Source organism: Pteropus medius, unplaced genomic scaffold (genome assembly GCF_902729225.1).
Source record: "Pteropus medius unplaced genomic scaffold, Ma_sr-lr_union100, whole genome shotgun sequence".
NCBI lineage: Eukaryota > Metazoa > Chordata > Mammalia > Chiroptera > Pteropodidae > Pteropus > Pteropus medius.
Genome location: NW_024340693.1, coordinates 2114769 through 2139997, shown reverse-complemented (window position 1 = coordinate 2139997; position 25229 = coordinate 2114769). Strand labels below are relative to the sequence as shown.

General features: G+C 46.6%; 1 protein-coding gene and 1 non-coding gene across 4 annotated transcripts; one reads left to right on the top strand and one right to left on the bottom strand.

Moving 5' to 3' along the window:
* Positions 1-1852: 1852 nt before the first annotated feature.
* SLC46A3 (solute carrier family 46 member 3) lies at positions 1853-20190 on the bottom strand. Of its 3 annotated transcripts, none has more exons than XM_039862645.1 (6): positions 20065-20190; positions 19400-19613; positions 11265-12135; positions 9701-9784; positions 4501-4657; positions 1853-2606 (listed from the first exon to the last, which is right to left on the bottom strand). In XM_039862645.1, exons 2-6 carry the CDS (start codon positions 19586-19588, stop codon positions 2522-2524), a joined length of 1386 nt encoding a protein of 461 aa, XP_039718579.1. In that variant the 5' UTR covers positions 19589-19613; positions 20065-20190; the 3' UTR covers positions 1853-2521. The 3 variants fall into 3 exon arrangements, with proteins under 3 accessions (XP_039718579.1, XP_039718585.1, XP_039718595.1); XM_039862651.1 differs by lacking the exon at positions 20065-20190 and adding an exon at positions 19898-20022; XM_039862661.1 differs by lacking the exons at positions 19400-19613; positions 20065-20190 and adding an exon at positions 14847-15519.
* Positions 3205-3323, top strand: LOC120603149 (5S ribosomal RNA). The gene has a single exon (XR_005652965.1). It is a non-coding gene; the product is annotated as a 5S ribosomal RNA (ribosomal RNA).
* Positions 20191-25229: the final 5039 nt, after the last annotated feature.

The window sequence follows — 25229 nt, the reverse complement described above, 5'->3', positions numbered from 1 at the left end:
TAGTGAGCAAGAGCTTCGGATGGTGAGTGAGTGACCAGAGGGTCAGTTAGTGAGGTGGCAGTGGAGAAGGGGCTTTCTCGAGGCCGCGTGATGCAGGCCCTGGAGGATCCCACTGCGCAGCCCGGCCTCACAGAAATGGCGAGATGTTCTCTCTAGAGAGCAAAATACTCATTTCTGTTAGATACGGCAGATCTCACTCCCCTGGTACAGTGCTGCGTAAGAAGAAACGCATCTTTCCTCTTTCGATTCTGTTTCTATGGGCTCCGTAAAAACATATCATTCCATGAATACGCTTTCTTCAGACAATCAGATCATGGGAGGACAGCTGTTTTATTTTTTTCTAGTTCTGTCTTGACCAGATCCCCCCATCAGCTGATGTATTTCTCCAGTCTTTCCGGTATCGTATTTCCTGATCATCTCTTAAGATGATCACTTTGGAGACGACGAAGCTCACTCAGGCTACGTGTTCACCCTTGGCCACCTCAGTCCGGTCAGTCCCCTGACACGCTTAACTACCTCTCAAATCTCAAATGGTTTTTGCTCGACTGAGAAGTCGTCTATCAGTCCTTCAATGTAGTCAGCATCATCCGTGCCGGCTTCAGTTCAGATGAGATGTGCAAAGTCATGGCAGGCTGAGCTGGAAGGGACCTCGTGACAGACCACCTCGCCTAACCCCACGAAAGGCACCGTCACGGGCAGTGTGGAGGCACAGACAGGGCTTCGTGTTTGCGGGGCACCTCATACGCGACCTGATAGTCTCGGTATCGGATTTATGACCCGTCAGCAATGGATTTATGTCCACCTCGTAGCGCCAGGTCCATCCTTGTCCTACACTCGTGCTCGAGGGTCAAGTCACGTCCCTCCGGGACTTAGCCGCCTGCTCCATAAAAAGAGGAAAATGAAGCAGGGTTGTTAAGAGGATAAAATTAGTCGATCCAGAAAGTGCTTTGTAAACAGGAAAGTACTTGTTCTTTTGCTTTGGGAAGAGCGTTGCACGGGAAGGAAAACAAAAATAAATAATTGTGAGCGTCACGCAGTTCTGACATGAGCTCCTGACTCGGAAGACATCGGCCAGACCTAAAAGGAACGATCTGGGGAACAAGAATTCCTAGTGTTTTAAATGGTCCGTGCCATTTGCTAGTCAAGCGGCCATTGATTTCCCTACAGCGAAAAAGCCATCGCAGTGTGACCGCACAGAGGATACGCTTTCAAGAGATTACGGAGACTAATCGTTGTAGCTGTACTTCGGGGAATTTGTGTTATTACACATGGTAACTCAGAAAATGGGAGCTGTTAAAGGACCTATAAACCCATTTAAAAAGTGCACGGGCCAGCATAGTTTTCAATTTATTTGCAAGGCTGGCTTAACGACCATAGCGTATCAGTGATGCATTAAATAGATGGCTTTAAGTTAGTTTTACAAGTAAAACCAAAACTTTGTATTTGGTTCAACAAATGTTTATTGAGGCTAGAATGAGGAATCAAAGACTGCCCCTGTCCTCAAGGTGCTTCTTGTCCAGCAGGTCAAGGAAACGATACGAGGCCGTGGAAAACGCTGAGGTGGCAGGGGACCGGATCGCTCCGCGGGGACGGTGGCCGGGGTGGGGACGGGGAGGAGACACACGCGGGCTGCACAGAGGAAGTGGTTTGGCTTTGCTGCTTAAGCGGTTCAGCGTCATGGGAGGGTGGCACAGAAGAGTGTGGTGTTCACAAGGCCCAGAGTGGCCCCTGGGGGCGTGTGCGGCAGTGGGGAAGGCGCACCTGTGACGGGAACAGGGGACCAGACGAGGGATGGCTATTACTTCACTGCACAGTTGGCGTTTTCTCATTTTTTACATTTCTTTAGAAACAATTCGATTTTATAACATGTTTTTATTACATATAGAAGTATATGTAACACCGCTTTGTTACATATAAAAATAAAATATCACCATGCCTGTCACTGATGAAACATATCAGGCAAAGTGAAAATATATATTCTTTAAAGTCCTTCTGTTTTAAGGACTTTGCATCTATTAAAAGCTGTCGGTATCAGCAGCACCTCGATGGGCTCTATAAAAAAGCGGTTACCCAAGTAGAGGTAAAATGATAAACATTTGAAGCTTCTATTATTTTCCTATCAGTGAATGATTCATCATAATTTTCAACAGCTGAGCCTTCAGAATCCTTGGGAGGGGTCAGAACCCATTCTGCAGATGAAGAAGCTGAGGTTACCGAGCTCTCTCTGGTCTCAATGTGAGACCGGACACATGAGGGCATTATTGCTTTTGATCATGTGGAGCCGCGTCAGCCCTCCTGATACCGTTAAGTTTCCATTTCTTTTGTAAATCCAAAACGGGGAAGCATGTCGGATTTTGTTCTCCTCTTTATGGAAATACCAAGTACGGTTCTCATCAAGTGCCCGCAGCGCACGGTGCCGCAGTGAGCCTGGGGCAGAGGCCGCAGCATCGGGCGTCGGGGCGAGCGCGTGTGTCTCAGAAGTCAGAGTACGCGCTACGTGCGTTTTCCAAAGACCACGGTGTCAGCTGTCCGAGGTGTCCTCGCTGGCTTCTTCCTGGACGAGAAGCACGTCGCCTCTCTTGTCCCAGCTGGCGCACTTAACAACGCTGCAAAAGGAACAAGACGTTTTCGCGTTGTGATTAAGGCAGCACATAAATAATTTGTATTCACCTTTTTTCAGGTGACGTGCTTCTAATTAATTAATTATGCAGATTATGCATAGAAAGAATATATTGGTATCTCGAGTCCAACAGACTCGTTATGCACGGCATTCTGAAAAGGAATCAACAATCGACGTGAGTGCTTTCTCTTCCAGCTCCCCCTAAATGCTATATTCAATAGCTCTAGCTAAGCTAGGACAATAGCTACCTGGAAATAATTACAGTAGCATGTAACTGTCATTGAAAAACATTGAGGAGTACAGGGTTAAAACATCTCGGAGGACCATCTATGCTCACGTTATTAGAAGCTACCTTTTATCCAGCTGCACTGGTTTTCCAGTTATGTAAGTAATATGTGTTCATAACAGCATATTCATAGATGGACAATGACTAAAATTAAAAGTACCTGTTATTCTACTCCCCGTGTAAGCAGTTCTTACTCATTTTTCACGATATGGATGTACCATCTTTATTTAACCATTATTGTACATTTTGGTCATTTAGATTTTTTTTTGTCATAACGAACTTCTTTATAGAATTTGGAGCCTATGGCCATGCCACCCTGAACAGGCCCGATCCCGTCTGATCTCGGAAGCTAAGCAGGGTCGGGCCTGATTAGTACTTGGATGGGAGACCACCTAGGAAGACCAGGTGCTGTAGGCGTGAAAAATAAAAACATAAGGGATTGTAAGCCGACAAGGTCTTTGCAATCTGTGAGGTCAACCAAGGGTTGCCTCACCTAAAAATAAATAGAAAGAAAGAAAGGGAGAGAGAGAGAGGGAGGGAGGGAGGAAGGAATGAAGGAAGGAAAAGAATGAATTCGGCATTACTGATCCTTTCCTTAGGATAGGTTTCTAAAAGGAATCACTGGGTCAAATGCTATGAACTTGTAAAGAAACTTTTGAGGCAGATTTACGAATTGCTCCCCGAAAATGAGAGGGGAATCACGCTGCTCCCGGCAGTGTGTGGGGTCCACTGTCTCATCGTGTGCTCACTGGCATGGCAGGTACCTTTAATGTTGCCAGTTCAATAGCTCAATAGCCTCTTTTTCAAAAAGATACCTAGTAAAAATCACTTTTCATCAAAATCACAGAGGAGCGGTAGCTCCTCCCGCGCTCTGTCTTACAGACCTGGGGGTCAGAGTCCGTGAGGCCACACGGGCTGAGGTCCCACGGTGAGCGAGCCAGCACGGAGCTTTGGCTCTGCACCAAGTGTCACCTCTTTGCTTGGGCACCACAGCAACCACGTACCGAGTTAGCTTACGCTTCTTATTAACTGAAAGGCAAAAGGAGCTATTTCTCTCAGGTTCATGCCTGTGGCCTATCTTTTCGTTCTGCGTACTGTTTATCCAAAGCATTTTGCACTTTGTATTTATTCAGATATTGACATTTAAAAAGGGAGTCGTTAAACAAGCCAGTTCTCTGGAAAGAATTCCTGATGGTCAGTGCCTGCTGTCTGCCTGGTCATCTACCTAAAGATCCGTATTAAAGTTCATCTTTGAGCGTCAGGGGATATTACACTCTGGGTAGTCATAGTTTTTTAATATCTATCTATCTCTTCTTGCATGCAAATCTAATCAGTCGTTCATATTTAAAGAGACAGGGGCAACTTCTCAGAGTCTCTCTCTAACCCAATCCTCCTCCTGGTTCTGGTCAGCCATGTCACTCTCTTGCTTCCTGCGTCTCCAAAGTTACTGACAGATGTCTTCACATGTAAAAGTTCTTGAGAAAAGTACCCTCTGAGGCCAAACTCCAACAGATCGATCTAATTTTACTGGTGGGGTTAGGCATTCATCGAATCCGGCTCTCCTCTGATAAAATGAGTAAAAGTAGGTACATACCATAGACTGGCCAGTGGGATGAGTAACAGAGCAGCCGACAGCAGAAAGACGAAGCCTGGGTACCACGCAACCGTGGCGGAGTAAATTCCATTAAAAGTAGAAACTGCAATGGTTCCGCCCAGTGTTTCTAAGAAAGCAGTACAAGCGAACAGGGCACCTGTGTGTATCGGGGTACGGAGAGAGGAAAAGAAAAGGCTGAGTTTACACGACAACGACAAAAAAACTAACGGAGAACACCGTTATTCACCAAAAAGAGCGAGCACGGGGGGCACCGCCTGGAGAGCACAGGATGCTCCCTCAGAGCCCGAGCATCGGTCACCCACCTTGTGGGCGAAGAAACTGAGGTCAGGGGTCCTCCTTGGACTTCACGCAACAAACGTCGAAAACACCACATAGCGGGGGTTAGGGCTCCGGTCCCTGGCGCAGCCGAAAATCCACGTACACCTTACTTTTGACTCCCCAAACCTCAGCTACTGTCTTCCCTCGGTATCCGCGGAGGCTCGAGTCCCTTATGTGAAATGGCGCAGAGCGAAGCACAGTTCCAGTGTAAAGAGGATGGAGGTCAAAGGCACCGAAGCTGTCGCGTTGGAAGTCTGCAGAGCCACAACTAGCAGCCCTGAGGTTCAAGAAGATGCATCCCCCTCTCTGTCCCCATGATAATCTGTGACACACCCCATATGGGCAAGACGGCTCTTAGCAGCAAAATCCCCCCACTCCCAGAGGCCTTTTGAAAGGTGAAGTAATCCTTTCCATCTGCTTCTCAGATCTGGCAAGAGCGACAGGTGCAGCGAGAGAGAATTTTACCATACATGCTCCAATTTGAACTTGATCCCTCCCTCCATAGCGACAAAAAGATTCAGTCACCAGAAGATTCGTCTGCATTCGACTCATCAAGTAACTGCGCTCTCGTGAAGGTTTGACATTAAGGGATTATAACATTTTTCTCTCTTGCCTACTTGACACCGCCTGCTCTTGGGGGCGGCTTACAGCATCAGGAAGAGTGGGGATTCTGCTGCCCTTCACACTTGCTACACGCCAGGTTCGCTGATGGGAAGACCACAGTCAGTCCATGCTCGTAATTGGAGCGAAATGGCCATTATTCTACCAAGTTTTGGTTTGGGGTGGAGTCCAAGACCATAGCGACTGAACAGTTAAACTTCTGAAAGGCAGGCTGGGCATCTTTATGTACTTTTCTTCTTCTTTGTCAAATTTTCCATCAGCAGATACTAAATTTTGTGACTGTCGTCAGCTCTTCATCACGTCCTCGGTGAATGTTCCCATGTCGTGTCCACAGCCCCTATCATGAAGCCACTGTGCTTACTCCCTACTTTGCCAAGTTTACTTTTCCATGATAAATTGTAATACATTTTTCTTATAAACAATACGGATCATGTAAATAAATTGTGTTTGACTGGACTGATAGGAAAAGGCAAACTTGAGGGTCACCTTTCATAACTGGATTATAGTTTATATGTCTATTTTGAATATTCCCCACAGTCCTGACTTTTTAGACTGTGCACTGATTTTTGTCAGTTTAAACTCTTCATTCGAATATACATATTCTCATACTTTGCTTCAAATTCTTCATTGAATAAGACACACGTTCATAAAACAAACATTTCTCTGCAGAATACTGTGTTTGCGCGTACGTGTCTTCTTTTGACTACAGTGAAAGCTCCGTCAGTGCCAAGTGCATATCTACTGTGTTTACTGTGTCCCCAGGGCCTAGCTGTCTTGGCACACAGTAGACATTTAATACATATTTGTCAAATGAAGGAATTAAAGGTCAACTCGAGCCCGGTTAACGATCACCGAGTAGCACAGAGACTTACTGCCTTTCTGACTCGATGACGCATTAAGTCAGCTCAACTGGGAGGAAGTTATCCTACTTGTCTAGCTATATCGTTAGTTCTCAGATTTCCGGTCCCTTGCTACAACCAGAAACAGTGCCACAAAGGACAGACTATGTCGTTCTGATCCCTTTGGGCGATGGCTTGATTCTGTTCTTCACGGAAAATTGGTCAGGCGCTGCCACATCTGTTCTGACACAGACACCACATGCTTAGGAGGGAGCTTTAGCTCGTGGCCGAACCTCCCTGAGCAGTTCGACCTGGACCAGTTGTCAGGGATAAACTGGATGCTATAAGAAGTGCAATTCAGTTTGTTTTCTAAACTTTTCTTTACTCCGCTAGACCTCAAAAAGTCAAATCTGTTTTTACTGGGTTCCAATTTATAATGACAGGGACTTCACAGGCGATGGTAAGACGTAGTTCAGGCCGGCTTTAGCTATGAGTTTCATAGCTGTATGGGGCACAGAGATTTCAAAGTCATTACCCAAATCCAGTTTTCTCCTCCTATTTCAGATAATAGCGATAGCGAGAGGCATCTGGAACCTTCTGCCGATTTCCCTTATTATTTTCAAGTGCATAATATCTTCAAAAAATATCCCATTTTAAACAAAATGGATGGGAATATATTTGGTTATGGAAACGCCAGCACCATCAGAGGGGTTTATTAGTTTGCAGCTGAGAACAAAGTAATTATATATTTTTTTCTAGAACAATGGAATCAGTTCACAAAATTATCACAATTCAGAGTAGGAAATGCCAAAAAGTATACTGAACATTTAAAAATGTCACTGTATTTAACAACGTGGAATGACTTTTTAAAAGCCTTTATAAATACATGAAACCAACTATAAACAAAAATAAACAATATTCTGACAAATCTGTTGCAGCTCTAAGTCAAAGCAGGCAGATTTTTTTCCCCCTTCCAAACAACTTGAGATATAAAACTCAGCCTCTTAAATTGTACAAGTCAGTGACTCTGAGTACGTTCACAGACTCGGGCCACACGCTAAGCTTAGAACGTTTCGTCACCCCAAAAAGAAACTCCCTTTCTCCCCAGGCCCTCAAAGCACTAACCTAATTTCTGTCTTTATGATAGAGATTTGCCTTTTCTGAACATTTCACATACGCAGAATCATGTTTATATAACGCATGGTCTTTTGTGACTAGCTCCTTTCATTTGGCACGACAATTTCAATGTTCGTCCACGTTGTAGCATCTCTCAGTACTTTATTTCTTTTCATTGGCAAATACTGTTCCACACATCGCGTTTCACTTATCCATTCATCAGTTCGTGGATGTTTGCATTGCTTCTGCCTTTTGGCTGTTATAAATAATGCTGCTGTGAACATCTGCCTACAGGGTTTTATGGGGACATGCGTTTTTCACTTCTCCTGGGTACACACCTAGGGATGGAATTGCCGAGTCATAAGGTAACTCTAACTTCTCGCGTCTTTTCTGCAGAATGGCTGCATCGTTCAGTTTTCCCGCCCGCACCGTGCGCGGGATCTCCTCCTCATCCTCACCAGCACTGGCTCTTTCATGTTAGCCCACCTAGTGGGTCTTGTCGTGGTTTTGGTTTGCATTCCCCGGATCCCTAAAGATGTCGAGCGTTTTTCTCATGCGCTTATTGGCCTTCTTTGGAGAGATGCTATTCAAACCCTTTGCCCATTTTTTTTTAATTGGGTTGTCTTTTTTGCTGTTGAGTTTTATGAGTTCTCACATATTCTGGATACAAATTCCTTCTCAGACATGTGATTTGCAAAACTATCCTCCCATTCTGTGGGTTGTCTTCACTTTCTTCGTGGTGGTCTGTGAAGCACACAAGTTTTATGTTTGGATAAAGTCTCATTTCTGTTTTTTCTTCTGTCATTGTGCTTTGCTGCCGCATCTAAGAAACCATTGCAGAATCCAAGGAAGCAAGTGATTTTTACATACTGTACTCACTCATTTCTGTATTCCTAAGTGGTTTTCCAGCTAGTCATCACCAATAATTTATAAACAGCTGCGTGACTGTACAGCTACAACTTTCGAGTGGAAAAGAATCAAGAAATGTATTTTTTTAATTTGCTGAATTATGCAGTCTTCCCCAGCACTGACTAAACTACCGTAAGTAGAATAGCATTAACTATGAATTATTCATAGACAGTTAATACGAACATCTGTACCAGGCTGAGGCACGAAACAGAAGAAAGTTCCAAGGTCTGACAATACCCGTGTGACACCACGGGGAACGAGGACAACCTCACATGCCTGATACCTAACTAGTAACTGGTTCTAACTGGAAATTTAACTTTCCTTTCTTTGGGACTGGTTATCCTCTGCCCTCTTCGACTGTTTGCTCTGTGCTTGGGAGGCTCACCCCACAAACGACGTGACGTGGACCTCCCCAGTGGCCTGACTGCCAGCCACACTTGGCCGATGGGATGAAAGAGGAGAGGGGGACTGTGACGTCTCTTCTCCGCTCCCCCCTCCTCCTCACTGGGACCCCCACACTCCCCATATCTCTCCGCTGTCTTTCATTAGCGCCTCCTAATTGAACCAGCCGAGTGGGGCCTGTTTCTGCTAGGACTCTGATTCAAGTCCAACATGAGAATCCAGTTAGAGGCCTACATGCTATAGTCTACGTATTTAAAAGTTACAATTCTGACTAATAAACTGTTAACGGAGATGTGTTCTGTCTGCCGACTCTGAGAAATATACCTTCGCAATGATTTGGAAGGTTGGACACACACTTAGAATTCTCAGAGCTTTTAGGGTTCCATGTAGGAACCTGACCACATAGGTGAGCTGGCTCTCGGCCCTTGGTTCCCCACTGGGGGCTGTGGGCCACCCGTACTGTGTTCTCCCTCTTGCTCCATCCTGCTCGGAAGGGGTCCTTTGCCCATGGCAGAAGACACTCCAAGGTCAGGCCAGATCTATAAAAGGTCCCTGTGTGGCTACCCCCTTGGTCTAGCGGTGAGCACACTGAGGTCACAGCCCTCCCTCGGAAGAAAGGGCCTGAGGAAGGGGGTCACACAGGCATTACTAGACATGAGCCCAGAGCTCTCTGGCTGGGAGTTACGGGGGCCCAGGAACCCAGAGTGGAGTCTGAAAGGCAGAGGTGTTGGGGGCTCCTGGAAGGCATATCCGCCCGGCCCTGAGGTCTCCCTCCCCTCGGGGTGGGGCCCGGCCGGAGCCAGTGTCCCAAAGCACGAGCCCTGGGCACAGGCTCCCTTGCCCTAATAGAATAGAAGCCTCTTCCTAACCTTGAACTTACCACTTGATTCAACAGCCTCAAACGTTGACGGTGCATAGATTTGAGCTGGTACAGACTGTGGGTTCATCACACTCCTTAAGCAAATTAAACTCACCTATTTCAGTAGAATGAACCACTTTTGACATCATGGACCGTAGCACAGACAGCGGCACGAATGTGAAAAGGAAGGGCAGCCTGACTGTGAGAGAAATGGTCGGGAATCAGAAAACGAATGGTCAGTTTGAGACGTGAAACACGTTCTCGCTAAACATGTCATTTTCTACAAGCCTCCCAACTCACTGCCTCTAAAGATGGAGTTAATTGTAGGCTTCTATTTAATGAATCAGGATAGACAAAGATGGGTTAGTTCAAGGTGACTTTACTGGCAACACCTTATTCCGGGGCGAGAACAAGAGTTCACGGAAGCCTTAGGTCAGACCGGACCTCCCCACTCTGCCCCTCCCCGCTCTGCCCCGCTGTCGTAGTGACCTCTCGTGTAGCAAGTTGTGACTTAATTCGTTTTTTCCTGTTTGTTTCTGTTTTTGATTTTTCAGACCTGGCATTTTGGGCGTCAGCATTCTTTTATTATATCGATTCATTTATCGATCAATTGGTTCTTTATCTTATTGCGCGTTCATCTTTGTGGCCGAATAACTTCACGGACACAAATCGCCTCTGGCCGTCATTTACCACCCTTAACGGTCAGTAGTATTTTTAGGTCTCGGATAAAATAGTGAGACAGTACATTTGCAGATTACTTAAAAGTTTCCGGCGTGTTTCCACGTGTATTGGCTCATTTGGCCTTGGCAGCTGTGCGGAAGAACCAGCATTCACTGGCAGCCAGGCGTCGTGCTAACTACTGTGCAGTGATCTCTTCTGACATTCGTCCTAACCCTACATGAGACAGCACTGTGCCCACTTCACAGATGAAAACACGAGGGCTCAGAGTACTTAATCAGCTTGCCAAGATCACCTAGTGCGAGAGATGGAAATGAAGCTGGGTTCTGTTTGGTCGCCCTGCTTCTCTGCAAGGTAACAAGAGCTTAACACTCTGCCTTCACAGACGGAGACTACAGTGGACCCTTCCCAGAGTCCCAGTTTCCGTACCTCTTGGCCCTTCAAATGCAGCATCTCACTCAAGCCCTACAGAAACCACTTATGAGGCAGGTGGGTAAGGAAGCGGTCCCGTCTGCCAAAACGTGATCCATCAAAAGTCAATTGATGAAATGACCAATATGCTGGAAGATCAGTTTGCAAAACCTTAAGAATTCCCTTCTTGGATCTATTCGATGGATATGAATTTTTCTAATAGATTTGTTGAATATACTTTATATGATTGCCTTTAACATTTTGATAGGAAGTAGCCTTCTGAGCAGCATTTTAAGAAATACTCAGTTGGGTGAAAGTTGTATTGAAGAATTGATTCATGAGAACGACGTTCCTCAAAACAAAATTTGGGGGCTAATATGCAACTCTGGAAAATTGTGGTTATTCAGTGAATTGTTTTAAGCAATTGGTGCTTGGCTTCTGTCAGACTAGCTCTTTAAACACCATACTTTTAATTAAGCAAGACCGTTAAATAGAGAATTTTATGTTCAAGTTTCTCACCCAACAGACTAAATTCATTTTCTATAAACCTGAAATACACAGTTAGTTCAAAGGCTCCATTTGTCACTCACCTAGAAGCATCATCCATGTCGTTTTGGCAAAAGCAGTCATCGCCATACCCGCCATGGTGGTGAGGGTCCCCATGATGGCTAGGTAAACATCTTCCATACAGTAAGAAAAAATCCATATTCCGAGGAAACTCGTCAAGAACGAGGCGCTACCCAAAGCTGATCCGTAACCTATGAGAACTTCATTCCAGCAGAGCGGAGAGTCCAATTCATAGAGAATAAAAATGGGGGAAACGCCCACTATCATGAAAAAATAAGTCATCGTCGTAAAAAGCAGCAAACAGAGCAAGGACCGTCGCTCACCAGAAGCATTTTTAAAAAGCATGTAAGTTCGGTAAAATAGGTTTTTAAAGCCTTCATAACACGATACGGAAACGTTCTGAAACGGAGACTCTTCCCTTGACTCACCGAGAAAGAACACGATATAAATCAAGTTAACGGTGAGAACCACGGTAGTAACGAAAAAGGACCACACAAAACCCAGTTCCCTAATGAAGTAGCCAGAAGACAGCCCCGTTAGCCCGGTAACGAGTCCCAGTAAGAAGTCGGTGAGGGCTATTCGAATCGTTCTGTGTTTCTCTTCTTTACACTGATCAACGATGTAGGCAAAGCAGGCTCCGAAAAATGTGATAGAATTGCCACAAAGTGCCCCAAAGAAGGTAGATGCAATCAAAAGCTGGAATGGGAAGGCAAAATAGGACAGTAAACAGAGCCAGATGCTGGTCGCCAGAGCTCCGGCAGAACACAGAATCAAAGGGAATTTTCGTCCGCGATGATCGCTGTGAGACAGAAGGATGAAGGTGGACACCAGACCGGGAATTAATCCACTTATGTCTATCTGCAGATTAAACAGAGACATCTTTTTCTGAACTTCCTGCAAAGAAAATGAAGACATTGTTAACAGAGGTTTGTATAATGCACACAGGACCGGCACGGCGTGTGCTCTTGTCCCTGGGGCCAGGAGGTGCGGGCGGGGCGCCCGGCACGTGGGTCGGGTGCAACTTGAACCCTCACCCGGTTCGCGGAGCATCCGCCAAGAAGCGACGTCATCGCCCACGCGTGCTAGTCGAGGACCGCGTGGGCACGCTCACCGCAGAGATAAAAGCGTGCGTGTTGTGTCGGTGTGTGTCTGTCGCGCACGGGGGTCCACAAACCCCCAGGCCTCGGGGACCCCGCGGTGATGTGAGCTTTTTCCCATATGAACACTTAGCACTGAGAGAGCAGATCTGCGTTCTCGCCCGCACGTCACCCTTCCCCGAGAGGTGTCTTTCTGTCTGCTCTGAAGGGGAACGGGTACCAGCGGTAAGTGTCATACTTACTCCTGCGTGGCAGGCCGTAATTTAGGAAGAGCTCGGTTGTCCTTTTTACATGGGTCCCCAAATCGATGACAAACTTATTCCTGTACTTACTAAACATTAAGATTAAGCCCAAAGAAGAGTTTTGCACTGATTAAAAACGGTAGCGTATCATGACCTGAGGACCGAGACAACTGTGAACTCACACAGGTTAACAGCTGTGACAGCTGTGATACTAGTCATTGACAGGAAGAATCGGGGGCGATGGGTAGGATTTTCTGCTTGCCACTTCTCTGTATTTCCCGGATTTTATAGAAAGAGCATGTGCATTCTTATAATGGGGATTCCTAAGCTCATTTTTTAAAAAGATTTATTCGTGCAATATTTAGAAAGCACTCCAAACAACCGAGGAACCACGAAAATATCAAATACTGAATTAATGTTTTTTTAAAGTATCGAGCCCATTTTTATTATTACGTATTCCTGTCATTCAAGCAATTCCACGTTGCCAGGAGCTGTTCTCGCCGCTCGGACACAGAGCTTAGCTGTCCCGGTCCTGGCCTTTCCCTCTCCCGTGACACAGCCTGTCCCGCCCACCCCGTGTTTGCCAGGCCCCCGTCCTCCCTTACAGTCCCGTGGCTGCCACCGGCGTGACAGCCTTCATTAGTTTTCACCTGAACTACTCTGGCGTCTCACTTTGCCAAAGGAGGACCCGCTCCACGTGCCCTTCGCCTTCCTGTGCCTTCAGTGTCTCCCCACTGCCCGCCAGAGCGTTCGCCCTCTGAGATGTGGTCAACCTCGGTTCTCAGCATCGTCCCCACTCCCTCCCCCAGTAGTCTCTCTGTTCCAGGCACAGTCCAACTTGGATGTCCCTCAGAGTCGCCAGCAGATGTCATCTCTCCTTCCTCCTTCCTCGGAACCTTCTCACGTGGCAATTGTCATTCATCTCCAGGTCCTGCTTTTGGCCATAACGATCAAGAGCTTGAGCTCTGGCGGCAGACGAAGCTGGATTCAAACCCAGCCAGTTCTTTACCAGCGATTAGAATGATCTTTCAAAACACACATCAGCCCCCATCACTCCCCTGCTCACTGCCCCGCCCCCACTGCGGCTGTCCTTACACGGGACTAAATCCACCTCCTTGCCGTGACATGGGTGGCCCCGAATCACGACTTCTCTGACTCACCTCCACTTCCTCATGCCACTTCCTCACACCCCGTGCTCACTGGCCTTCGGACTTGTTCTTCTCTCTGCCTGCCTGTCACACAGCTCACTTCCTCAATTCAGTGTCACCTCCTCAGAGGGCCTGCTATGACCGATCTCGTCCACAGCAAGTCCCCCGACCCTGCCCAACACTCTTGCCTTATCCTGCCATGTTTTTCCTTAGACTTACTGCTCCCTGACAGAACATGATATTTTGATCGATGCACTCATCGTGTGCCTTCTCCTCTACGACCTACGCCCCAGGAGTGCTGGGGCCTCATCCTCTTCACCACAGCATTGCCAGCTTCTAGAACAGTGCTCGGCACAGGGCAGACACCCAGTATTGACCGGATGAATGAATAATCATGTAAAATATGCCTCTGGAACTTGCTAACTGCATGTGATCCTGACCAAATTATTTCTTTCTATAGCTTCTTCATCCGACGAGGGGACAACAACAGCCCCTACCTTACAGGCTGTCGTGAGAGTTAAATTTAAAGTAAATATAACGAGCTGGGCACGAGGCCCTAATACACATCAGGGCTTAATCCATTTCAGCTGTTTCATTTTTATGAGCTCAGGCTTCCTGAGCACATCTTTGTATTCCTACAGATAGAGTAACCATCGAGTAAATAGTTCTCGAATAAATAAATAAACGAAGCAGTTATCTTAAAGTCAGCTTCTCACAAGATGTTCTGGTTTGGGGTCCCCCCTCCCCCTCCCCCGCCCGAGTCCTGTCTTCTTTCTCTCTGCCATCTTTCCCACAGGCCGTGCTCCTCGTCTCTAGCCTGTTTCAAAACACAGATTTTAACGAAGACAGACTCAAAGCATATTTTAATCACAAGTCGAAGCTGAGGCATAGTCGTGTGTGTACCTTTTAAACTCTGGAGACTTATCATTACGTAATCCATACGGGTCAATGGGAGACAGCAGGGTAAAGAAAGTGCTGTTTGCTGCTCAGGAGTGACAGAATGACGGGGTACTGTGACAGGGATAAGTGAAGGAAAGTAAGATCAGTTTTAAAGCAGCCACAATTCCACAGGCCAAAACATAGATATTCAATCCAATTGAATAGAAAGCATTCCTTACCCGCTGGAAACAAGGGATTGTGTCAGTTTTATAAAAAATTCTTGAGCGAGAACAGTGCCATCATCTGCCGGATAACCCGAAGGAGTCCTCTTCAGGAGCAAAGTCCCTCTCCTGAAAGTTATCTGAGGAGCATCGACCCTGACGGCCAACTGAACACTTCAGAATGAATCACTGAACAGCGGAGGAGGGAGCGGTGAGGGATTCAACGTTCCTTCCTCCACAGAAGTCAGCAAACATGCCTGAGTGCCCCGCTTCTCCGCCCTCAGCCAGAGGCTCATCCCACAGCCTCCCCATTTTGTTAAGAGGTCCTCAGAGGGTAACGTCACTGCCCGAGAGAAGTATGCGGGCGAGCCGCAGTCACGGGGCTCAGAAAACCTGACGATGTGACAAATAGGCTGGAACAATATTTATATATATGAGTATGCACCTACTGCACATCTCTCAACCCCAAATGGGTTGAAAAGTCAGACTTTCATCCATACAGACTTGTCAAATGTCAATTAGAAGTGAAAGAGCTCAGTTTACTCTTATAACTGCACCTCGAAATTCATACTACCTTTTATTCCAATACACGTACATGTATGTATATTTATTACGTAGGAAGGGTGAGGAAATGTGGGGTCGCAGGAAGAAGTGTTGTATCATGCGTGCTTCCTGCACACAGTTGATCTTTCGGGGGAGGGGCAAGAAAATCTGAGCTGAAAAAAATCATTCATTCATTCATTCATTCATTTACTGACCCTGTGCTATGACACCTTTTTAAAAAAAAATATTAAATTTATTGAGGTGGCATTGGTTAATAAAATTATATGGGTTTCAAGTGTACAGATCTGTAATATATCGTGTGTCATCCTTGACAGGTTTTGGTATCAGAGAAATAAACGTTGGCCTCATAAAATGAGTGAGAAAGCATTGCCCGTTCTTTAAGTTTTTGGAAGAGTTTGAGAAGAACAGGCATTTAATCTTCTGTGAGTGTTTGGTAGAATTCACTGGTGAAGCCCTCTGGTCCTAGACTTTTACTTTTGGGGACGTTTTTGGTGACTATTTCCATTTCCTTACTGTGGATCGGTGTATTTAGATTTTGCAGTTTTTCATGATTCCGTCTAGGAAGGTTGTATGTTTCTAAGAACTTGTCCATTTCTTCTGGGTTATTGATTTGATGGCTATACCCTTTCACAGTAGCCTTCTATGATCCTTTGTATATTCTGTGGTGTCTGTCGTAACTTCTCTTTCATTTCCGATTTTGTTTATTTGAGTCTTTTCTCTTTTTTCCTTCGTGAGTCTAGCCAGGGGGTTGTCAGTTTTATTAACCTTTTCAAAGAATTCGCGTTTCGTTGCATTAATTTTCTCTATTGCCTTTTTGTTTTCTATTTTGTTCATTTCTGCTTTAGCTTTTATAATTTCCTTCCTTCTCCTGACTTTGGGTCCCTTTTGTTCTCCTTTTTCTAGTTCTTTAAGGTTATTTGGGACTTCTCTCGTTTCTCACGACAGGCCTGTAATGCACAAACTTCCTTATTACTGCTTTTGCCGGACCCCAAAAGTTCTAGCATGTTGTAGCGTCATTTTCATTTGTCCGTAGGTGTCATCTGATCTCTCGTTTTCTTTCTCTTTTGACCCAGTCATTGTTTAATAGCGTGTTGTTTAATCTCCACATAATTGTGATTTTTCCTGCTTTCTTTTTGCAGCTGATCTCTAATTTCAAAGCGCTCTGGTCAGAGAATTTGCTTGGTATGATTTCTATCTCTTTAAATTTGTTGAGGCAAGTTTTGTGTACCAACTTATGGTCTACCCTTGAGAATGTTCCGTGTGCACTAGAGAAGCTTCTATAACCTAGTGCTCTGAGATGGAAGGCTCTGTCAATGTCAATTATGTCCACTGGGTCTAATGTGCCATTTAAGGCTGTGATTTCTTTATTGGTGTTTTGTTTGGATGATCTGTCCATAGCTGTTAAAAGGGTATTTAGGTCCCCTACTATAATTGCGTTTTTGTCAGTTTCTCCCTCGTAGTGTTAGTAGTTGCGTTATGTATTTAGGTGTTACCTGCTTGGGTGTAACTATATTGATAAATGTTATATCTTCTTGATGTATCATCATAAAATATCCATTCGTGTCTGTCTGTTACCTTTGTTATCTTGAAATCTATTTTATCAGATGTGAGTGTGGCTACACCAGCTTTTGTCTGGGTGCCATTTGCTTGGAGCATCATTTTCTACCTTTTCACTTGGCGTCTATATTTGTCGTTCCAGCTGAGATGTGTCTCTCGAAGGCAGCGCGTGGCTGGCTTTTGTTTTCTGATCTGACCTGCTGCTCTGTGCCTTTTTATTGGTGAGTTCTGTCTATTTACATTTAGGGTGATTATCGACGGATGAGGATTTTCTGTAGCCATTTTATCTTTTGTTTTCTGGTAGCTCTGTGTCTCCATTGTCTCTTTTCCCTGTGTTTCTGTCTGGTAGCTTAGTTTGATGGTATTCTACGATTTTTTTTCTTCTGTTTCCTCTTTTTTATGTTGTATCTCAGTTCTAGATTTTTTTGTGGTTATCATTAGGTTTATGTAAAAGGAAGTTTCATACATACAGTAGTCCTTTTTCTGACTGCATTCTATCTCTGTTCCCCATGCAAATTCAGACCTTTACCCTCTCCCCTTTTATGTTTTTGTTGACATCTCTTATTTTTAGAGTTACAAAAAGAGTCCACAAACCCTTATACTTCTTTTAGAGAGCAAGTGGCCAGAACTGGGTATTGAGACAGAAACTCAGGGTACAAGGAACATTTGTTCTTGGATACAAAGGGAAGAGAATATTCTAAGAGAAACTGAGCAGGGACAGTGTCCACAAAAGGCACCAGAAGGAAATGCCGAAGATGATGGTGGTGCCTCCTGGGAAGAAAAATGTCTGTCCGCCCTAAGGAGCAAACTGTGAGAGGGCTGCCATCGCCACGCGCTGTCCCAGCTGGGGTGGGGGAGGGGTGGCTTCTAGTCCCTTGACCTGAGAAAAAGCACCTATCACTCTGGAGCACCAACTTTAAGGGAAGGGGTCTGGGACAGTATGTTCTCTTGAATAGTAATCCAATTAAAAACCAATAAATGAAACAGCAGTCAATTAATTATAAACAAGGCCACTGCTCTGGGCAGTGGGGGTGGCTCTCAGCGGCTGGGTTAGGCCAGGGGCTGATACTCATCACCTGCCTAGTCATAGGAGGCCACCAAGGTGGCTGGACCCAGGCCTGTCTCCCCTCTCTCTAAGGGGGCAAAGGCAGCCGAGCTTCCCAATGTTCTAGTCCTCTGCCTCATCTCCTCTCTGCTCCCAGGGGTCTGGTGAGCCTGTTGAACCATCTCACTCCCCAGGGATGACATGTATATCATAGGAAACATTTTTGGGTGGCAAAACCATGAGGTGACACCTTGGCCCTTCTATTTTTATGACCTCACTTCCGGCCAGAACCTGGATGTCCACATGGCTGCCCAGAAATGATCCGTTCCAAGAGAAATCTCTCCCGTGGAAATGAAGAAATGAGTCACAGCAGGGGCTGTGCCAAAGAGCCGGGCCTCACCCCAGCCGGGGCATGCCTGACACCTGGGGGACGCCTGGGGGACACTTGGGGAAGTGCTAGCCCCTTCCTTCTCAGGCCTTCTGCCATTTCCTCCAGTGCTGAGACTCCTCCCCCAGTCACACCTGAAGTCTTTTCCACCCGGGAGATCGTCTTAGCACCAGCGGGCAGGTGACCGCCATTTCTTTAAACTCTTCTAGTCCTTTCGCCATCATAAAATATTCCCAAGGGGAAGAGTTCAAAGTTTACAAATGTGGTTTGTTTTTGAGGCACTGTGGGGAAGAAATTCCAAATCTGGATGCCATCTCCTTTGCATTTGGGAATTGGTGGGCTTTGTTAAGAACGGCCTAAGGGGACAAGAGCATGGTGGCGTAGTATCTCCTCTTTTAAGCAAGGTAAAAATTGGGGGAGGAGAGAATGAAGGAAACATTTTCAGTGTCCTCAGAGAAAAAGCGAGCGCTCTCCACCCAGGATGGACTCATGCGTGGGAGTCCAAGCCGATTTGATGACACCAAGTGATGACTGACCAGTGCTGTCCCCCCTTCCACCCCGTGACAGAGACTGGCCCCACAGGCTTCAGTTAGGGGTCATGTACGTGCTGTGGAAGGGGGCAGGGAGGAAGAGCAGGGAGAGGCAGGAGCACCAAGTGTCACCTAGACCCTGTCCACAGAACACTCATTGGCGCTGGCCTCGGCCCAACTCTCAGGCTTTTAAATAAATTTTTTGGAGCTGGGGGACGGAGGAAAGAGACAGCCACAGAAGAGATGAAACCGCGCTGAAATTTTCTGAAAGAAGAAGAGCCAGTGTCACAGCAGGGGGTTTCAAGCGGCATTGGCACGTTACGGGTGTCAGGAAACGTCAAACAGGGTGCGAGCTGGAAAAGGCTCTTGGCTTGGGAGCCAGGAGTTTCGCGCGCTCCTTGCCAGAGACCCACCTGGGGTGGCGGTTCGTGTGAAAGCCACCGCACGTTCCTTTTCATCGCATCTTAGGGCTATTTTAATTTCTTACCTCCTGGAATGCAAAAATCGGGCTGCTCTTGTTCTTATCACAGTCAGAAACGTTGCTGGCCGAGGCCATGCTGTAGTTGCCACTGTCTTCCCATATTCTCCTGTACACGTACTGCGTCGTCAGGGGAGAGGTCAAAGTCAGCGCAAATGTGCTGAGGCAAATGGCAGGTTCTACGAAGAAAAGCTTCATCCTGCTTGGGATGGGGGGCCCAGTTCTGTTCAAAGGGAAACCAGAGACACGATCAGCGGCGCTCGCCTCGGAAAGGCTGGCTTTTCAGTGACAGGGGAGAGAGAGGAGTTTGGTGGCGGAAACCAGCAAACTAGGGAACAGAAAGCAGTTATCACTTCTTAAGAAAATACTCTCTACGCGGGAACTGGTCCTCGGTAAACCTGAGCCTGTCATGCTTCCCGTTTTAAAGAGCAGGACTTTCTAGGGCTGAAACGACGACTCCTTAAAATAAGAAGTCGTCACCGTTTTGGAAATTCAGCGATCACGCAACTGTCCCCACCCGGCCCTGTGCCCGCGGGTTTGCATAAGGGAGACGGTGACGTTCCTCTGGGGCGCGACAGTCGCGCCACCGCTGATGACTGTCATCGGCCAGGAAGGTGTCCTCCGAGGCGCAGCCCCCAGCTGCCAAGAGCCTTTGCCTTTTCCTTCTCACTCACCGTGAGCACGAGTGGTCTCCCCGCCGCGCGCGGGGCCCGCGCTCCGGGCTGCGCCCCCTCGGGGTCCCGGGACCGAGGCACCTGCCGGGGAGCCCGCGCCCCTCCCCGCAGCCGAGCCGAGAGCGCGCACTGCCGCGCGCAGAGCGCCTCGGCGGCCGGCCCCGCCCCGCGGCCCTCCCATTGGCCCGGCTCGATGTCGCTCTGGCGTGCCCGCCCCCGCGCCCGCCGGCTCCGCCCCCGCGCCCGCCGGCTCCGCCCGGTCTCCGTGGTGGCGCCGCGCGTCCGGCCCGGGTTCATCCTCATGCAGCCCACGGGGCATCTGCTGCACGCGCAACGCGCTGGCCCGCACCTCGCGGTCGCGTCCCGGCCGGCCGGCCGGCGACAAGCGCGGGGGAAGGCGACTAGGTGGGGAGCGCCGGTGCTCCTGGCAGAGGTGGCCCGCGTCCGCGATGTGCTCGCGGGCCCTGCCTGGTGCTGTGACCTTGGGCAAATGGTTTAGCCTCTGCGAACGTCCAGCATTCTGGTTTCCAAGAGAATGGAACTGTGTGTGTGTGTGTGTGTGTGTGTGTGTGTGTGGGGGTGTGGTGTGGGCAGGTGGGGTAGAGGGCAGCAAGGCGCGCGTGGGCAAGGCAAGTCCTGGGATACTGTTTTTTATCCCACAGAACACCACGGCCCCCAAAAGCTTATAGCAACACCTGGGCCAGCGCCTGGATGTCAGAGCTGCTCGTTAAGTCACAGGATGCATCGAAAGTCAGATTTGCATCCTAAATACTACATAGTAGCTTGTAACCTTGGAATTGCCACTTAACTTGCTTTTCAGCTTCTTCAAATGAGCATGTGTGAGGCACTTAGCAGGGGAGCTTGCATGTTGGGAAGAAGGCGTGCGCGCATGAACGAGACGCAGTTTCCAGGGAAGACGGATAATATTCTGAGATTCCAGTACATATTCAGAGTGGGATGGGATGATAAGGACGCTGCTTCTGATCAGGCAGAGCTGGGCTGGGAGGAGGAAGAGGCAGAATGCTTTTGAGAATCGTGAAGCGCCCTGTTATCTTCATTATTGTCACTAAAACAACATCTGGTTTTGTGCCAGCTGAATCCGTTTTCTAAGTGTTTTGGCTGGCTTAGACCCTCTGTTAACTCTCTTACCTGACGGTGACCACTCCTGGCACTTAACCCCGTAAGATCAAGAAGGTCAAGGTCATGCCCCAAATCTCAGTACCTTAAAACAGGAAAGGTTGATTCATCTCTTGAGCTGCTTGTCCATCTAGGGTCACTGGGGGCTTTACTCCCTATCCCTTTCACTCATGGACACAGTCATAGAGCCATCCGCTGAATATTATTGCTGGCCTGGAGGCTGAGAGAGAACGTGGTGAATCTGACACCAGCTTTTAAAGGTTTCTCCCTAGAAATGATAAATGCCACTTCCACTCACATTCGATTAACCAAAGCAAGTCACAGGACCGTGTGGAGAAGTGCAATCCTACTACATGCTCACAAGGAGAGGGAAATATTGGTAAATAGCTTTAATGACCTCCTTGTCCCCAGCCCATGACTTCTGGTGAAAAATCCATAGAAAGGAAAAGGCATTTAAAGGATGTTCGCTCCCATGGGCAGTGAGAATTAGTGTCTGATATGCTTCCAGGCCTTTGCTGTCCCTGCTCCTTCACAAGAAAAAGAAAGCCAGGCCTCCTTAATTTATCCCTTTGCATTATAATAGACATGGTATAAGCCTTTCCCTTTTTTCCAAATAATATTAACTGCTTGGATATGTATTAAATGAAAGGAGCTTTAACCAGCTGTCTATTGGGCGCTGTGAGTGAAGCAGAAGTTAACACGCCATAGTCAGTTATCAAAGAAGTTTCATGTATTTGGTAAGAAAAGATGGGAATGTATGACCAGAGGAGAAATGATTCTAAAACCAAGTTTACAGAAGTCCTCGCAGACCAGGACCTGCCCGTCGCCTACTGCTGCCGTCGCCCCCTCAGAGGCCACTGCTCAAGCCGTCTTCCTCAAAGGCTGAAATCAGATCTAAAATCCAGGCGTGAAAGGACACGTGGCCACTCACTGGCACACTCTCCCTGACGGGGTTTTCAGAAACGCGGGTCAACAAGGTGCATCCTCCAAGGCAAGGTCTTCCGGAGGATTGTGACATTCTGTGTTCTCAGTTCAGTGACCTAGACGTGTAAGCATATTCGGAATTCTCCTAGGAGCAAGTACTAACACACGATTTCAGTGCCCGTGTTTGTATTTCTGATCGTGATCACACTGGCTCCAAGTAGTAATCCTTTCATAACGTCAGCAAAGAGAAAGGAAGGGGACTAAATATATAAGTGAGATGTTGTTCAAAATAAGTTTTCCTCGCGTTCCAGTAAAAAGAATGAACGAATCGAATCATTGTCGTCTGACGCACGAATAGGCACAACTGAAAAGAACCAGGCTGTGCTGGGCGATGCCACAGGCGAAGTCACAATGGCAGCGAGCAGCTGCTAGACCGTGTCGGTGCCAAGAAGAGGCTTTTCTGCTTCTGATGAAATCAGCAAAGCAAGATGTGATGAAAAGACCTGTTACACTAATTAACTGCTTTAGTAGGTAATTGTCAGCACTGTCCTGATAAGAGTCTTATGATACATTTCCAAACAGATTGTTAAAAGGAAATGTAATCCGCTCATGTGACCTTGGTCACTAATATGCCAAAACAGACCTGAATAGGTCTTATGAGAAATTCATAACCTGACATCAACCCTTGTATTTCTCGACCTCTGTTACCTTGGACGCTGTTGAACAAATTCCTCCTTCTTGAAATGTCCCCTCTGTTGGCTGCCATGACACGAGAGACCCTGCTCAGTGTCCTTGCAGGGGCTTCCTTCTCACACGGCCCTGGTCCTCAGGTTTCAGCTCAGCTCCCTTCCCCCCCGCTCGATCACATGACACTCATGACTCAGCAAATAGGCCGATCATCCCCAAATCTCAAGCTCCCGGCTTCTTTTGAACTCGACACCCAGAGCTTCCGCCTGAGTGTTTCAGAAAGCCACAGCATACTTTTAAATGTCCGAAGCAGGTGTCATCTTCCTTATAAACCCCATTCTCTCCAGGAATCCATTTCTGTCAATGCCATCGCCTGTCCGGTCAGCAGAGCCAGAGACCTGGGAACCACACCTGGCCTTTGGGTCACCAAATGCTGTAGCTTTTATGTCATAAAGATAACTCATGTTACCTATGCCTCTTTAGGTCTGTGGCCATAAGACAGGTGGGCCCCTATATTCAGGGCAGTTGGGCTAAGGCCGGGGTGCTGTCACGCCATCGGCCCGTTGGGAAATGGAATGAGAGGCTGCTGGAGAGGAGGCGGCAGCTATGCAAAGGGCCCAGAAAGACCCCAGTGCCCTGGCCACTGTCCATCTCTGCACCCCAGAGCTCCCTCCCGCCATCGGGGTCACCGCACTTCTCCCTTAGGTGCTAACTCAAATGTCACCTTAGAGAGGTGTCCTCTGAGCACCCCTCCCAAACTAGGAGAGTGAGGTCTCTCCTGCTGCTCCCCCATTCGACAGCCAGTTTGATTTCCATTAACACCACACGTTGTTCGTTACGATTTTATTTCTGTGTATGTTTACCGTTTTTTGGTCATCTGTTCCCTGCGCTGGAATTGTAAGTTCCGTGCACACAGGACCATCGCTGACTCATTCGAGACTCATCTACGGCAGTGGCCGGAACACAGTGAATCTTGGTCAAAGGAAGGAAGTGGGGTGCTTTTGTTTGGTGCTCCCAAATTATGGACTTGTACACTAAATCTGCCCCTGGGAACCACAGAAAATAGTTATCTGATATATTTGTTTTTCTAAGACAAATGAGTTTATGGTTATATGCTTTCTTCATCCTGCTTAGTCATTTGAAACAAATATGTACCAGAATATCCAGCAAACTATGGTGACAAACAATATTCAAATATGATACGTAATAATGCAGAAATGACAAGTTTTTCTTCAGAAAGCAGGTCTATAATGTATAAGTCCCAAACTAATTGTAATTCTATCTGAAATTTTATTCCGTCCCAGATAAAGAGGGGAAAAATAATGTTCAGTCTCACTAGTAATCAGGTACACTAAGGATAATAACAAGTAAGGTATATCTGTCACATCCAAAATGGGCAAAGATTTTGTTTTTAGGATAAAACTTATTTGGTCAGCCTGAGGTGAAATGAACAAAGTGTCATACACTGCTAATCGAGAGTCGACTGGTAAAACTTTTTCAGAGTAATAATTTAACAACATGCCCTGAAGTCATTAACGCTTCGGATACACATTGTCTACCCAGAAAGTCCTACTGATGAAATAAGAATGAATCAATACAGAAATTTAGCTACTTGGGTTTTTATAAAGCTGTCTATATATTGAAAAGACCTAAATATATACCGCTATGTAACTGTATAATTATAGGTATAAAATAATAGCGGAATAGCACATATAGATGATGGTGTGTTTTGAAAGGCCATCATGCTATATTTTCACAAAATACGTAATTACCCGGAAATTTTTTCATGCTATGACATTAAGTAAAAAAAGGGAATCAAAAGTATATAGTATATCCTAATTTTGTTAAAAAAAATGAGTATACATGTGAATGTACAGAAAAAAGCCATAAAGCAGTATATCTGAGTGGTGGGATTCCTAACAGTTTTTATTTGTGTATTAAAGACCATAGTAGCATTTTCTGTTTTCTCCACATTTTCAACGATGAACATGTATTTATTTACAATCAGAAAAAAAAATTGATTTAGAAAGGAATGAGAGAGGGAAATGATAGAACAATTATGTGCAAATAAATCATTTGTAGTTGTTACAAAGCGTTAGGGGAAAAAAACTTTAAAACTCTCAAGGGTGGACTTTTTTCTCCAAGTAGCTTTCTATAAGCTAAAGTTGAATCAGCAGCCTCGCAGCAAACCGATGTCCTTGAACTGTCACAGGTGGCCCAAGATAAGGCAGGATGGAAGGCACTGCTCGCGGGCAGTCAAGAGTCTTTATCTAGAAAAGTCACCGCAGAACGATTAAAACCAGAACCGTGAGACCCACAGACGGTAGAACTCTTGCAGTCCAATCCCCAAGAAAACTGAAAACAAGGTGGAAAACTGTTCCTCACAGGACGTATTTGCCATGCGGTCATCCTGTGGG